General features: G+C 40.1%; 1 protein-coding gene across 3 annotated transcripts in view; it reads left to right on the top strand.

Annotated features, from left to right (window-relative positions):
* LOC140476942 (solute carrier family 45 member 4-like) overlaps positions 1-17267 on the top strand; it is a 73185-nt gene that overhangs the window by 22736 nt on the left and 33182 nt on the right. For all 3 annotated transcript variants that reach the window (XM_072569933.1, XM_072569931.1, XM_072569932.1), the window contains exon 2: positions 15138-15668. In XM_072569933.1, coding sequence (XP_072426034.1) covers positions 15443-15668 — 226 coding nt within the window. In that variant the 5' untranslated portion in view covers positions 15138-15442. The remainder of the gene's footprint in view (positions 1-15137; positions 15669-17267) is intronic.

The raw sequence follows: 17267 nt of genomic DNA, 5'->3' as shown, positions 1-17267 counted from the left end.
TTCTACTCCAATGTTGTCCACTTCTTGTAATTTGTTTCACTTATCCATTCCAATTGTGAAACTGAGGTTATTAGGATAAGCCATTCCAGTTTCTATAATGACAGATACAATCTCTTGCAAAGTAAGTGTATTCTAAATTGATTTTCTCCCCCTTTTTTTGCCCTGCATTCAGCATAATAAGGTAAACACTATCACTGTAGCACCATTTAAAGCTCAATAGAAGTGGTTGGTTGGAAATCTTTCTTTCATAGCAAATACTCAATGTTTGTCCATGGGTCTTTCCAACATATAAATTACAGGTTAAGGATGGAAAATTGCTTGATGACCTTCCTTGACATTAAAGCTATAAGACTCTCCGAAGAAGTTTCAAAAACGTGTCTCATTGCATTGAATTTAACTTGGTTTCTGTTTCTACTGGTGCTGTGTAGAATTGTTCTCCAGCATTTTCCGCTTTAATAATGCTGCTTGGTATTATGAGCAATTGAGCTAATATTTATTGCCCAAATTTGCTGGTGGTGCCTCATTCTGTGAATTAATCACTGATAAAATGTCCTGCTTTGACAGTGTTAATTGGGTCTTGAGCTGTGCTGTAAGTAGAACTTAAACTGGTTAGTAGGTGATACTTCATGGCGTGATATGATATTCCCATCAGCTTTTTGAGAGGGGCAACATGGGTGTGTTAGATTAGTCTGCCATGCAGATGGGATATGTCTGGTCAATTTTTCTAGTGTTTTATAATTGGGCTTAACTGTGCTCATTTAAAATTGGGGGATAAATCCTCGACAAGGTATTAGTTGAGATCTTTTTCTGTTAATTTATTCCAAAATTGGGTGTGTACATAAGAGGTGGCTCTAAGTTTGTTTTTCTAAATCTGAACCACAATCTCAGAAATTAGTCTGCTTAAGTCTTTAATACCACTTGTGTTTGCACAGCGATGTATATGAAAACTTAATTTAAAAACTTGATAGCTCCAGCATATTCAGTGGTCTCTCATCTCTGCAACTGGATTAAGTTAATGTTTAAACATCAATGTAAAACAAATGCCCTGCTATTTACAAATATTTGAACATCGAGGAAGATGTTGGTATTGCATGTTGCGGAATGTTTTGTTTTCCAGACCCTGCTATTTAAATTTTCAAGCCATACTGGAATCTAAGCTGTGTCATGAGCACTTGATCAGATAAAACCTGCCTAAACATCAGCTTAGGAAAGGAATGCAATTTGGCCAAGAGGCTCAAGCCAGTGTGTTGTAAATTTAGATTTGTTTTTGATGGTTACATTTTTGTTTTATGACAAGTGCCATAACATTAATGTACTGTGAAAAATCGACATTGAGATGTGAGACATAGTCTGATTTGTCATTTGGCTGTTGTATGACTATTTTGAATTTGGCCTGTAAACTTTCCATGTCTACTCAACAAGTAATCTATTTTGCTTTTCCTATTGACACGCTTAAGGATATATGGATGACAAGCTGGAAATGAGAAACAAAATGCTGCAGACACTCTGGTATGGCAGAATCTGTGGTGTGAGAAAGTGTTAAGGTTGAGTCTCTGACTTTATGGAAAGTAATGTCTTATGAAGTCATATGACTCAAACCTTAATACTCTTTCTCATTCCTCAGATTCTACCATACCAGTGTGTCTGCAGCATCTTGTTTCTCATTTCCAGCTTCTGCAGTGTTTTGCTTTTGTACCTGTCCCAATTAGTCTTCAAATGTGAATCTAAAGAAGACTTGTATTCCTTGCAACCTGAATGAACTTCTACTTGGGGCTTAATGGATAATGCTATAGTGTCACTCTAGATAAATTCCAGTAACACTGTACATTAATATCTACAACTGTAGAAGTACATCTACTCATCTGAGTCTATCGTTGTAGACCTCATCACCTGAGGCAGCTTTATTAAATTCACTCATGGAATGTGGGCATTGCTGGCTAGCCAGCATTTATTGGCTGTCCCTGGCTGTCTTTGAGATGCTAGTGCTGAGCTGCCTCCTTAGACTGTTGTATTCCATAAGCTGTAGGTTGGCCATAATGACCTTTATGGTCAGAATTCAAGTTTTTGACCCAGTGAAGTGAAGGAATGGTAACATTTTTCCAAGTCAGGATGGTAAGTGCTGCAGTATAAATATTTCTACTTATTTACTCAAGTGCACTTTTTAAAAATGGGAAAGCAAGTTTGTATCACTTGTTTGAATTGTATATTTAAAGTCAAAGCTGCTTACTCAGGTTATTGAATGATTTCTCAAACTGAATGTATCCTTAATCTATCTTCCGCTGTTTTCATTGGAAATTAACACCCAAGACCCAGTGTCGTCCTTCTGTCTTCTAAGGCTATGCCTTTCTTTCCTACAACATAATCCAAAAGTGGTCAGTGTGTTATTCTTAACCTTGCTTCACCTTTCATGGTGATCCAGTGGCTGTTCACTGTTTTCCAGCTCAATAGTGCTGCCCTTACTTTAAGCCTTGAGGTAATTCTAGTGGAAGGTTTGAGAATGTTGATATGCTTATGAAATTAAACTTTGTATTTTGAAGTTCTGCAAACAGCATATAGATTAGGAATAACTACAATGGGAAGTAATTAGTCGAAACAAGTGAGCAGACAAACATGACTAGGAAATGTTGTGTCCTAACTCACTAGTCACACTACCTTGTATGAAAAAGCTCCTGAACTGACAGCCAGACTTTTCCAACCACTGGGATTCCTGACAGCCATGTTCTTCCACCCTCTTACCAGGATAAAAGACCTGATACCCATGTACAAGACTAACATCATTTACAAGATTCCATTTAAAGATTGCACACCACACTATGGGGCGAATAGGCAGACAACTAACAATCTGAATCCGCAAACACCAACTAGTCACTAAACACCACAACCAGTTGTCCCTGGTAACCATACACCGATGACAGGGACCACAAATTTGATTGGAACAACGCAACGATCATAGTAGAAGCTAAACAGAATGGTCAGCATTCCTAGAAGCATGGCACTCATCCACTGACTCTTACCAACAAACACATTCACCTGGACCCAATATACTGGCCACTACAAGGAGGAAATGGAACCAAATAAATTCCAATAGGGACAGTACAGCAATGCTTTGCAAAAGGCTCCAAAGCACTGAAGATGTCATCTTGGCAGGATGAAGCATTTGCAAAGCAATTTCCTAGCTTGGCAAGCATACCCACAATCATGATAACTAGCATCCAAGCTACAAATCTTTACACAGACCTTGAACAAATGAATAAAAGTGCAACTCCTGTTCCTCCAAGTCTTTCAATACAGCAATCCCCCAGTTGGGAACAGATTCCATTTTGAATCTGCTTTATAAGTTGATTTGTAAGCAAACAGAAACAACACAACAATATGATGTAAAAGTTTGGAAATACAGGAAATGTTTGTATATCTGATCTTTAAGATGACATCCCATATGCAACCCCCCCGCCCCCCCCCCCTCCCGCCATGTTGCTTGTATCCAAATCAATGCCCATATTTCCTGCAAATCTTTGTTTAAACCTCCGGTTGTGTTTTTGGAGTGATCTAGACAAAATGTTTGCACACAGAGTAGGCAAATTACGTGGCCAGTGACGACATCTAGCCTCAAAAGGAAAGAATTTAGGAAGTTATGCATACGCAGTGACATCTGTGCATATGCCATTGCGTAATCACGGAGGCTAGTAGTGGCGGAGGACCAAGAGTATCCACTTTCCAGCCACCACCACCCCCACCTACTTCCCTCATCATTATTCACATTTCCAGCAGCCTTGCCACTTGGCAGTGACTTTCATGATAAGTATGCCCATTAGGTTTCAACCCTACTGTAATACTGAAACAGGCCTTATGAAAATGTATACTGAAGAGAAGTGTGATCTGTGAATATACTCCAGTTTCGTTATTAAATCGCTTGGAGCAAAATGAATCTGTTAGCCAACATTTGGAGGGCAATTTTTTTGGACTGAGGCTTGACCAATGGTGTTCCACAGGGGGTCTGTACTGGGTCCACTTGATAGTTTATATAAACTATTTGGATGAGAATATCTGAGGCATGTTTAGTAAGTTTGCGGGTGACACGGTGGTACAGTAGACTGAAGGTTATTTAAGATTACAAAGATTTTGATCAATTGGGTCAATGGGTTGAGGAATGGCAGTTGGAGTTTAATTTGGATAAATGTGAGCTGTAGCATTTTGGTAAAACAAACAAGGGCAGGACATCTGCACTTAATGGTAGGGCCCTGGATGGAGTCGTCTACCAGAGACACCGAGACTTCAGGTCCATAGTTCGTTGAATTTTGCATCATAGGTAGACAGGATGTTAAGGCATTTTGGTATGCTTAATGTCATTGTTCAGACCTTTAAATGTAGGAGTTGGGGCATGTTGAAATTTGTACAGAATATTGCTGAGGTCTGTTCTGAAATGCTAGTGCAGTTCTGGTTGTCATGCAATAGGAAGAATATTAAATTGGAAAGGGTTCAGAAGAGATTTACAAGATGTTAGGAATGGAGGATTTGAATTAAGGATAGGACCTTTTTCACTGGATTGTAGGTGGTTGAAGGGTGACCTTGTAGAGATTTGTAAAATTGTGAGGGGCGTAGATAAGGTGAACAGCAAGGGTAGTTTCCCTCAGATAGTGGAGTTCAGAACTAGATCATATATTTAAAGTGAGAGGGGAAAAGTTTTAAAATAGCATGTGCTTTTGGCTGGGTTTCTGTTCAATTTTAGACCTACGCGCGAAAGATTTCGCTAATCATTATTCAGTGGATAAGCAACTTTAGCTGAAGTTGCGCTGTAGAAAGTATTGGTTGATTGAATTTTCCAACAATCAAGATATATGAAATTGCAAATTTCAGTTTGAGAAACTCTGAATATTCTGTGAAGCATTGTTTATCAAATCAATTACGCAATATCTGGATTTAATTGCAACTACCAAATAAAACTAGACTGGGCTTTGGGTTATTGAAAAGGTTCCAAAAAGGACATGAGATCTGAGGTTCGATTTTGGACTGAACTGCCAAAGGAAGTGGTGGGTGCAAGTAAAGTTACAACATTGCCAAGATAGTTAGATAAACACATGAATAGGAAAGGTTTAGAGGGTTATGTTGGAGTAGTTTAGTTTGGGATCACAGTTCGTTGACTAGTTGGACTGAAGGGTCTGTTTCCATGTTGTATGGCTCCGCCTCTATTAGGAGCGAATAGTCATAAGTTTCTTCTATCTAGATGAACTAAATTTGTTTACTGGATTGCTAAATGCAGTAGTCAATGAAATTTGACAATGAAGTTGCAAAACTTGTTAATTTTTATGGTTTGGGTTTTCAATAACCCAAGCCCCAGTATAGTGTTTCTTTGTTGGTTGCGTTTAATCCAGATATTGCATAACCAACTTTCTGAACAAAGTACCACAGAATGATCAGTTTCTCCAAACTGAAGTTTGTAATCTTGTCCTGCTTCTTGATTGTTAAAAAGTTTGGTCTTGACCAATACTTTCTGCAGTGCAGTATTAATTGGAAGTCTTATTTATCCACTTTTGAACAATGAAAGACTTTAATCATGGTTCAGACAGATAAAATCCAGATAAAACTGAACAGATAAATCCAGCCAAAGGCACATGCCATACTCAATGCTACATTAAAAACAATGTTTAGGAAATGGTTGCTTTAAGAAATCTGTAACTGTTTAGTGATCCCTCCCTTTTTGAATTTGCTTATGTACTTTTTGGGAACTGTGTACAAGGAAATGTTCTGTGGTTTTGGGTGACTGCAGATCAAAATTTTCTCCTCTAGAAAATCTTCCAATAGAGAAGTGAAACTTGGGTTATGTTGGAAATGCTGCGCCAGCTCAACTGGCTTATTGCAAATTGTAGGGTTTAACAGAAAGCTGACAAGTCCAACCTGCTAATGTCATTGTAGTGTTGATCTCTACTGAAATTTTATGGTAATCAGTAAATATTTCAGCACGACTGATTTTACTGAAACTATAGAAACTATTGATTTTGGAATAAAAATCCTGAATGTAAACAAATGCTTAGAATTCCAATCTCTACTGGAAAGTTTGTGATTAATTTCTAAATGTACCATGAAGATTGTAATAGTGGCCAACAAAAATCTTTCAAAAGAAAGGTTCGTGAGACATTGGTTTGCATCAACCTTTTAAATTTCATTGAATTTCCACGTTGGAATTCCCTCTCCCCAGGTCGGCAGGGCTGTTAAATATTTGTAAAGCTGAGTTTTGATTCCTGTCAGCCAAGAATCTGAGTTTGGGGGATACCTGGGATATGGCATTGAAGCTGAATGGCCTACTCCTACTTTGTTTACATGGTGCTCTAGTTGTGTTTTTCCTAGTTTTGAGCATTTTCATAGTGACTTTTAGTATTTCATCAACCACTTATACCCTACATAGCTACACAGTCAGAACTAATGCACTTGCAATATTTGAATGCCTAACTGTATTTAGAATTTCCTTGTCTTAATTAACTTCACCCTGCACTCAACTTCATGTTTGAAATGGAAGAGTCAAATTACCACTTGTTTTCTCTACACCCTTAATGAGAGAATACCTAGAGGTTGTCTATTACTAACCTAACTTCACTGCCTAGTATATGCACTGGAATTCCCATACTGTAAGATTGAACAAATGGCTCTGGTTCTTTTCCAAGGTTGCCAGTAGGGCCAATGTACAAGCTTGATGCTGAAATAAGGTCAAATGGTATAATGGCTACCCTGGTTAAATTTCTCATTGTGCAAATATATGAAAGCAGTCACTTGAAGCCTTTCATTGCTCAAACCATTTTAGCAAAGGAATTGGGATGTCATGTTGAGGTTGTACAGGATGTTGGTGAGGCCACTTTTGGAGTGCTGTGTCCAGTTCTGGTAACCATGCTATCGGAAGGATATTTGCGTGGAGAGGGTTCAGAAAAGATGACCAAGATGTTGTCAAGACTGAAGGATTTGAATTATAAGGGGAGGCTGGGCAGGCTGGGATTTAAGGGCATAGGAAGTTGAGGGGTAACCTTCTAGAGGATTACAATCATGAGGGCATAGATAAGGCTCTGGTTGGTTGAGGAGAGTTCAAAACTAGAAGCATATTTTAAGTGAGAAGAGAGATTCAAAAGGGACCCGAGGGTGTTTCCTATGTGGAATGAACTGTCGGGAATTGGTAGATCAAAATAGGTAGGTACAGTTAAAACATTTAAAAGGCATTTTGAATAAGTATATAAATAGGAAAGGTTTAGAGGGGAATGGGTCAAATGCAGGTAAGTGGGACAGGTTTAATTTGGGGAAATCTGTTCAGTGTGGGTGAGTTGAACCAAAGGGGTAGTTTTTGTTGTGAAGTTGAGCTCATAGTCCTGAAAAGTGCCTCTGATTTACCCTGGAAAGGTGAAACACCCCAAAAATTTAAATAGTAAAGAAAGATGAAGTAGAGACTCACATATAAATGAGTAGAGACAAATGTTAAAACTTCCATTCTCTGATTTTGAAGCTGCAGTTTGACTATCTTTCTCCTCATCCATGTGGAGACCCATGAAGAGTGCCAAGTCTGATATGGTGCAGGCCTTATGTTTGTAAGTGTAGTACATATTGCAGCTTACTGTAGCTGTAAATTGTTTTGGTGTAACAGCACCACATCTGGAGTGTTGTGTAATTGTGCTCTCCTTGCATAAATATATACTTTCTCATAAGAGTGCAACAAAGGTTCACTAGACTGATTCCTGGTATGGCAGGTTTTTTGTTGTGGAAACATTAGTTCTACTGGGCCTATATTCCCCAGAGTTTGAAGAATGAGGGGATTTCATTGAGTGTATCGCATTCAGGCAGGGCTAGATGGATTGAATGCAGGGATGATTATTCCCCTGACTGGGCATTCTAGGACAAAATCTTACGGTATGTTCTTGTATTCTTATGATCTCTAATTATGGGTTGGGTCATTTTAGTACTTAGAAGCAATGCCTCCAGAGAGGTGCACCTATGGTACTCTTCACCTTTTGAAGGTGCAGTTATTGAATATATTTTGACAGGTGTAGAGAAGAGTATGGTATTGACAGAGAATCAGCCATGGTCATATTGAATGGCAGAGCAGTTTGATGGAGTGAATGGCCTGTGCTGTTATCAGTGCTGCTTTATTACTTGAAATTCATTTATATAAGTTGACCTCCAGACTTTCCAAACAACTATCATGGGGCACCAGAAGGTAATTGAATTCTGAAGTGATTGAGCACAAAATGCAGTTTGATTTTTTTTTTTGTCACATGTACTGAGTGAAAAGTATAGTTTTGATTGCTAACCAGACAAATCATACCATGCATAATTATACAGGGTAATAGAACAATGCAGAATATGGTGTTACAGCTACAGAGGATGTGCAGAGAAAGATCGACTCTAACATGAGAAGTCCATAAATCTGATACACCGGGGAAGCTGTTCTTCAATCTGGTACACATTTTCAAACTTTTGTATCTTCTGTCTGTTAGGGCATAGGGTGGGAAGGACCTTTTGATTATATTGGCTGCTTTCCCAAGGTATTGGGCAGTGTTGACAATGTCAGTGAAATGAAGGCTGGTTTTCACTATGGACTGAGCTACATTCTCAACTAATTTCTTACAATCTTAAAGCAGTTGCCATATGAAGCTGTGATGTACCGATTAGGGTGCATGGTGCATCTATAAAAATTGATAAGTGTTGTTGTGGCATCATAAAGGAAAAGACAGTTTAATGATGTGCTCAAGTCTTTTTAAACTACTTGGAAGACCGGTAGAAGAAATTTTTTAAAAATTAAAGGGTAATCAGACAGCACATGGAATGCAAGGGGGTTATTTCCTCAATTTCACCAATTCATAACTTTAATTTCTGTCCTCCTGTGGCAGAGGTACACGCGTGCTTTCTGCAATGCTTCAATGCTGGGAGAAAGTGAGGTCTGCAGATACTGGAGATCAGAGTCAACCGTGTTACTGGAAAAGCAGAGCATGTCATGCAGCATCAGGAACAGGAGCATCTACATTTTGGGCCAGAGCCTTTCAGGAATGAGGCTGGGAGCTTCTGGTGGAGAGATAAATGGGAAAGGGTGGGGCTGGGGAGAAGGTAGCTAAGAGTGCTGCAATAGGTGGATGGAGGTGAGGATAAAGGTGATAGGTTGGAACGGATAAGTGGGAAGGAAGATAGATGGGGGGCAGGTCATGAGGACCGTGTTGAGCTGGGAGGTGGAACTGGGGTAAGGAGGGGTGAGGTGAAATGAGGAAACTGGTGAAATCCACATTACCCTGGGGTTGAAGCATCCCAAGGCAGAAGATAAGGCGGTTCTTCCTCCAAGTATCGGGTGGTGAGGGAGTGGCGATGGAGGTGGTCCAGGACCTGCATGTCCTCGGCAGAACAGTGAGGGGGGTGGGGGAACTGAAATGCTTGGCCATGGGGCAGTGGAGTTGATCAGTGTGGGTGTCCCAGAGATGTCCTCTAAAGTGCTCTGAGAGAAGGCATCCCGTCTCCTCAATGTAGAGGAGAATGCATCGGGAGCAACAGATACAGTAAATAACGTGTGGAAGTGCAGGTGATTCTTTGAATGTAGAGGCCTCCTTTGGAGCTGGGCTGGAGGTGAAGGGGGAGGTGGGTGCAGGTTTAGCAATTCCTGCAGTGGCAGGGGAGGGTGGCTTGTTAGGTGTGGACCTGACCAGGTAGTCACGGAGGGAGCGGTCTTCACAGAAAGTGGATAGAGGTGGGGAGGGAAATATATCCCTGGTGGTGGGGTCCTTTTGGAGGTGGCAGAAATGTCAGCAGATGATGCGGTTATGCGGAGGTTGGGATGGAAGGTGAGGACAAGGGGGTTTCTGTCCTTGTTGCGATTTGAGGGCAGAGATACGGGACGTAGATGAGATGCATTGGAGGGCATCTTCAATCATGTGGGATGGGGAATTTTGGTCTTCAAAGAAGGCCATCTGGTGTGATCTGTGGTGGAACTGGTCCTCCTGGGAGCAGCTGAGGGGGAGAAATTGGGAATACGGAATAGCATTTTTGCAGGAGGTAGGGTGGGAGGAGGTGTAATCCAGGTAGCTGTGGGAGTCTGGTTTGTAAATGCTTCAGTGCTACCTGCTCACTCAAACTTGTATAGAATTCGACTTGAGACAGCACCTTGTGATGTCATCTATTTAGAGATAGCAAAGGCTTGAGAATGTGATTAGAAGTTAGTGATCAGCATGATGTGTCCAACTTGAGAATATTGCTCTTGCTTCAGAACGTTTCATTATCTGAATTGTAAACTTTTGTTCATGGAGTGTGAGCGTTGTTGGCTGGGCCGGAGTTTGACCCCCATCCCTAATTTGAGTCTGTGATTAAGACTGATAATGGTTGCATAGTTGCCATTAGACCAACTTTTTAAAATTTCAGACTTCTTTAAAATTTTAATTTTACCATCTGCCATTTGGGCTTTGAACCCAGGTACCCAGAAAATTAACCTGGCATTCTGGACTTTGTGTGCCACTGAGCATAATGTCATTATCAACAAACATCTCCACTTCTGATCTTTCATGGAACAAGTCATTGACAAAGCTGCTACTGTCATAGTCAGAGATGTACAGCATGGAAGCTGACTCTTCGGTCCAACCCGTCCATGCCGACCAGATATCCCAACCCAATCTAGTCCCACCTGCCAGCACCTGGCCGTACTTCGCCAAATTCATATTCCTATTCATATACCCGTCCAAATGCTGCTTAAATGTTGCGATTGTACCAGCCTCCTCCACTTTCTCTGGCAGCTCATTCCATACACCTACCATCCTCTGAAAAAGTTGCCCTGTAGGTCTCTCTTATATCTTTTTCCCCTCTCTCCCTCTAGTTCTGGACTCCCTGACCCTAGGGAAAAGACTTTGTCTATTTATCCTATCCATGCCCCTCAATGTTGTAAACCTCTAAGGTTACCCCTTAGCCTCCGCTCCAGGGAAAACAGCCCCAGCCTGTTCAGCCTCTCCCTATAGCTTAAATCCTGCAACCCTGGCAACATCCTTTTAAATCTTTTCTGAACCCTTTCAAGTTTCACAACATCGTTCTGATAGGAAGGAGACCAGAATTGCCCGCAATATTCCGACAGTGGCCTAACAATGTCCTGAATTTGGTTGGGCTTGTCCATGTATGCAAGCAAGAGGCATTGATATGGCTGTACTATATAAACTTTGATCGTTATTAGGTCCTTTGTTTTACAGCATCGGACTCTCTCAAACTTAGGCTTCAGACAATGCACAATACAGATCATACAAAATCTACTGTGTGAAAAGAGGCCAGTTGGCTTGAGTTTGCATCAGCCCATCCCAGACCCACACTTTTTTTAACCCTATCACCATGACCCAGCAGCTGCCATGCCTAATCCACCTAGTTTACACATCCCGGGACTCTATGGGCTCTATCATGCCCAATCCACCTAACCTGCGCATCATCTTGATTGGGAAGAAACCAGAGCACTTAACAAAAACTACCACAAACATTGCAAACTCCATACACAGTAACCCAAGGCTTGAATTGAACTCAGGTACTCAACATGGACGCTCAGGACAATACTTGTGAACAAATGCAATAGATTTGGAAATGTGATGGGTGCTTTACATTAAATTGTGTAACTCCTGTATTAGTTACGTGAAGAGGCAAGGCAACATGAGGCCTAGAACACAACAATGAAAATTAAATGAGATCTGTAAAAGAGAATAAAAGGCACATTCTTGGGATTGAAGTGTGGCTTTCTGGAGCGTTGATTGATTGTATTTAAGCAATAAATGTACTTGGATGTAGTACAGAAAAGGTGGAGATCATAGTATGTACCTCCATTAACAGAGCAAAACATTTCAAGGTGTTAACAGCAGTTTTTTCTTGCACAGTCTTGAAATATTAGAACATATGACCAAAACCTTGATTAGAGGCAGGTTTTAATGAGCATCCTAAAGGAGAAGTTTAGGGAAAGAATTCCACACTGAAAATGGATATTTTCTCTTTACAAAATTTGATGCCAAGTTGTCAGAATTGAAAGAGCTGTGATTTTTTTTTGATGTTTCTGGGACTGGATTGGATAAATAAATATGGAAGGGTGAACAAGTATCTGTGAATAGCGAAATCAACATTTTGGGCAAAAGCCCTTTCCTGATGAAGGGCTTTTGTCTGAAACGTCGATTTCGCTGCTCGTTGGTTGCTGCCTGAACTGCTGTGCTATTCCAGCACCACTAATCAAGTATCTGTGAATGACCAGTGATCTAAGATAATATAAACTTGTGCATACCCAAAGTTTTGCTAAGTGATTAGATGGGAAGCTGTCAGGGAAACATTAATAGAGGTAACATAAAGGTCATGAATGAGTAAATGAACATGCAGCGCAGGTGTTAAATGGATTCCTGTGGAGTTAAAGCATTAACCACTGATATCATATTGACTAGTGGAGAAAACTGCTCAATCTTGAAGTTAGAGTCTATCTTAGCCTCTGTCGCATTATCTAGCATATCACTGCCAGTTGTAAATAATTGCTATTGTGCAATAAACTCTTGTTTAACACTAAAGCTTCTTCTCCTTAGAATGTCAAGTGATTTTCCATCACTCCAAGCAGACCTTGTCTGTACCCTAAAAAGAATTGAGGCAGCAAATCTACCTTCCAAGGGATAATTGAGGACTGCGAAATGAATGGTGGTATGCATTGCTGAAAAATGTTGCTGGAAAGGCGCAGCAGTTCAGGCAGCATCCAAGGAGCAGGAGAATCGACATTTCAGGCTGAAGGGCTTATGCCCGAAACGTCTATTCTCCTGCTCCTTGGATGTTGCCTGAGCTGCTGCACTTTTCCAGCAACACATATTTTCAGCTCTGATCTCCAGCATCTGCAGTCATCACTTTCTCCTAGATGGTATGCATTGCTCATACAAGACGGCGGCAAATAGTGTAGCTTCTATTTTGCTGCCTCTTATAATACCAGCAGTGATGGAGGCCTTTTAAGAGAGCTCAAGGCTCTCCTGAAAGATATTTTAAGTCCATGGTTGATTTTAAATTATTCAATGAAACTTTTGCACAACCTGATCTAAATATTGAATTTGAGCAGATGATTCCTTATCACACTATCTTTACTTTTGGCAAGTTTGCTTCAACAGACTGCCATTTGGGGTTGCTTTGGTCAACTGAAAAATCTATTGGGTTATGAACAACACTCTACAAGACCTTCAAGGCATCATATGCCAAATGAATAAATGTTAAAAAATGTAAACTGGTTGCAGACCATGACAGTGGATGTGTAATGGTGCAAAATTTTGGAATGGTTAATGTTGAGGCATTCCTGAAGCACTAGCTGCAGTAATACTATATGGAAACAGTGAAGGAATAGAACTGGTAAATACTGTTTCTCCATTTAAGTTTTTAAATTCAGTAGTTTAGTGAAAAGATTAATAAGGTAGTTGATAACTGCCTGTTAATTGCCTGAAGCTTAAACAGGGCCTTTTAATAGGTGCTGATGATCATTGAAGCTTAATGAGTCAGCTCAGCTGATCTCAGCTTTAAGATGGAGCATGTTGAAAGTGCATGACTGGTAAGTTGCACGTGGTTGAGGAGTGAGCACATCCAGAGTGAAACACAACCAGAGAGCAGGTACAATTCGAGTAATTTGGTACAGAGGGGAAGAGAAGTTTTTTGCTTGCTGCTTCAGTTTGTATCTTGGAACGTTTTTAAACAGGATAATTTGAAGCCCAGGGTCAGGGTCCCAGCGCAAGTGGCATCACTGGTCACAAGTTCATTGGTAGCTACTAATTTGAGTATCTATAATAGCTTTGCAGCAATAGCAAGAGTTCCTGGGGGTCATTCTGGATGCGCAGCAGAAATTCATCCCAAGGTAGAAAAAACATTTACTAAGGGAAGAATGAGGCAATCATGGCTGATAAGGACATCAGGGACAGCATAAAAGCAAAAGGATACAATGTGAAGAAATTACTTGGAACCCTTTAAAAGCCACCAGAGGATAACTAAGAAAGCAACAAGGGAGAAGCTGAACTGAGGGTAAGCTAGCTAATATAAGATTGCAAGAGGTTAACATTGCTGGTTCTTTTGGCAGTTAAGGAAAATGCAATGCTTACATTCATTTTGAGTGTTAGAATGCAAGAGTACAGATGTGTTGTTGAGGCAGTATAAGGCTCTGGTAAGACCACATTTGGAATATTGGGCAGTTTTGGGCCTCATAATCTAAGGAAAGATGTGCTGGCCTTGGAGGGGATCCAGAGCAGGTTTATAAGTATGACCCTGGAGAGGAAGGGCTTGCCACATCCATACTCTGGGTCTGTACTGAGTTTAAAAAAAGATGAGGGGGGATATGATTGAAAATTTACAAAATGCTGATAAGCCTGAATAGTGTGGATGTGGCGAAGATCTTTCCACTAGGAAAGACTAGACCTGAGGGCACAACCTGAGTGAAAGAACAACCCTGTAGGGGCCAAGTTGCTGAGTGTATTTAAGACCGATTGATAGGCTCTTGATTAGTAAGAGGGAGAAGGCAGGTGAGTGGCATTGAGAAACATGTCAGCCATGATTAAATGATGGAGCAGATTTGAGCCCAATTCTGTTCCTATATCTTGTGGTTTTTATGGTCTTTCAGTATTCAATTAGAGGAGCCTTTCTTCATTTAGTAATGGATATTATTGCAAACAGTGTAGCAAATTTGAATCTGGAAGGAAACAGCATATTGGTGCACAACTGGAATCTTGTCTTCAGGTGACATCACCGAAGCAGCATGTAGATGACTGTAAAAGCCTTAAAGTACTAAGGAATCTCTGCAATTAAACTTCCCAACCTAGTCATTGGGAAGAGATCTCCAGATAGTCTAGGAGTCGTTCCTATGTGTTGAAATATAACACTGATTAAAAGTAAAAATTTGCAGTGGTCAGGCAGTACACTTTAAAGGAAATGTCTGATTTACTCGAAGGCGCAATCAGATGTTTGTTACCTTACCTACAATAACTCCTATCAATGAATTAGTGTTAAATTTTAAGTTTGTTTAGAAGTCTTAGTTTCTAGCATATCTTTTTATGACTTTCATGCAGGTATTGTTTTTCTCTTTATTTTAAAAAAACGTGCAGATCTTCCAAACACTAGCTATTTGGCTTTCTTCAGTGCTTTGTTTTATTTCTTTTTACCATTTTGTCTTTCAGAATATTCACTCGATGGGGAGCAACAGAGGACCCCTTTGTGTCGCCTTCCCAACTGTATGCTGCAAAGGAAGCATTTCGTCTATAATGAAACTAGTATTAACTGAATGGAAATTAATATGGATTTTTAATAGACAATAAATAAGCCATAATCCAAAGTTTTTACCAATTAGCTTTCTTTTGGTGCATGGTTTTTTGGATACATTTAAAGGAAATTGCAGAAAAGTGCTGAATCTACGATTGAACAAAAAAAAACCGAAGACACCTTTTCATCCCAACAAAAGCACAAGTACATTTTTGTGGCAGCAATGGCTCCACAGAATGAAGAGACAGAATCTATGCAAACACAAGAATTGTCCACAAAATTGAAAAAGAAAAGGGATGGCAAAGAGAATGGTGATGAAACAGTTAGTGAGGAGTCCATTGATCGCATTCCTGTCAAATTATGGGTAATGCATGGTGCAGTGATGTTTGGCAGGGAGTTCTGTTATGCTATGGAAACTGCCTTGGTTACACCGGTATTATTGCAGATAGGTGAGTGCTTAAGAATCTAAGCAACACTACAAAATTCCTATCAGATATAAGGACCAAAATATTGGGATTAAGCTGTTTTCCTATTGAGTTAGTTACTCATGTCTGCCTATTTACATTCACATTAATTCTATTTTGTTTAATAGAATGATTTTTGTTCATGCAGTAATTATCTGTAGCTTTACTACAACAAATAAGCATATCACATTTTATAAATTGATTTAATGAATATGTAAAATCAAAGGGAGGGGCATGGTCTACTGCTCCCTGCCTGAGCTGATTTGGGTTAGAAACGATCAACTTCAGGCAACACTTGGGTATTCACTTGCATTTGGGGATGTTCACCAAAAGATGGAAGATGGGATTAATTTAGTTTAAAAACCACAACACTGGGTTATAGTCCAACAGGTTTATTTGGAAGCAGAGTTTTAAGAATGCTCCTCCTTCATCCACCTGATGAAGATCCCTGATGAAGCACTTATTCCTGAAATGTTGCTGCTCCTCAGATGCTACTTGACCTGCTGTGCTTTTCCAGTACCACACTCTTGACTAAGCCGGTGTTGTGATTTTTAACTTTGCACATCCCAGTCCAGCACCACCTTAAATCGGGATTAATTTAATTACTGTAATCTATCTCTAACTGACACAGACAATTGGCCAAAGGGCTGTCTTGTAAGCAAAATTTTAAAAACTTGCAGGTGATATTTTGGCCTTTTTTTCTATAGATGTAGATATAAATCCCACTAAAGATTGTTAGCATTTGGAGATTCTAACCAGTTGTAATAGTCAGATGTTCAGCATGGAAACAAATCCTTCAGTCCAACACATCCATGCCAACCAGGCATCCTAAACTAATCTAGTCCCATTTACCGGCACTTGGCCCATATCCCTTAAACCCTTCCTATTTGTATACCCATTCAGATGCCTTTTTACAAGTAACCCCCACCACTTCCTCTTGCAGCTCATTGCACACAATGCTGTCTGCATTAAAAGGCTGCCCCTTAAGTCCATCCTTTAATTTTTTTCTCTTCTCACCCTAAACCTATGCCCTCTAGTTTTGGACTTTCTTTTCCCTGGGGTGGGGGGATAAAACTTTCTGTTTACCCTGTCCATCCTCCTCATAACTTTATAAACCTCTATAAAGTCACCCCTCAGTCTCTGCTCCAGTGAAAACAGCCCCAGCTATCTCCCTACGGCTCAAACCATCCAACCCTGGCACCATCATTTCAAGTTTCACAACATCCATCTGCTAGGAAAGAGACCAGAATTGCAAGCACACTTCTAAACTAATGGCATAACTAATGTCCTGTGTAGCTAGTACCTTAAGTTTTTTTGCCTTTCCAAAATGCAGCACCTCTCATTTATCTAAATTAAACTCTATCTGCCACACCCTGGCCCATTGTCCCAATGATCAAGATCCAGTTGTACCCTGACTATTGAACTCTGCATTTTCCCCATTGTTCCATACGTTTTAGTCAAATGTGATTTTAGTTTCTGATGACCATCAGTCACCGTTTGTAGAATTGAGATTAGAATGATAAGGAGATAAAATGTTAATGCTAATCTACTTCCAGAATCTTGTGTAGTATTTATCAATTACAA

This window comes from Chiloscyllium punctatum, chromosome 5 (genome assembly GCF_047496795.1).
Source record: "Chiloscyllium punctatum isolate Juve2018m chromosome 5, sChiPun1.3, whole genome shotgun sequence".
Classification (NCBI taxonomy): domain Eukaryota; kingdom Metazoa; phylum Chordata; class Chondrichthyes; order Orectolobiformes; family Hemiscylliidae; genus Chiloscyllium; species Chiloscyllium punctatum.
The sequence above is the reverse complement of the archived record's forward strand: the minus strand, read 5'-3'. Positions and strand labels throughout refer to the sequence as shown.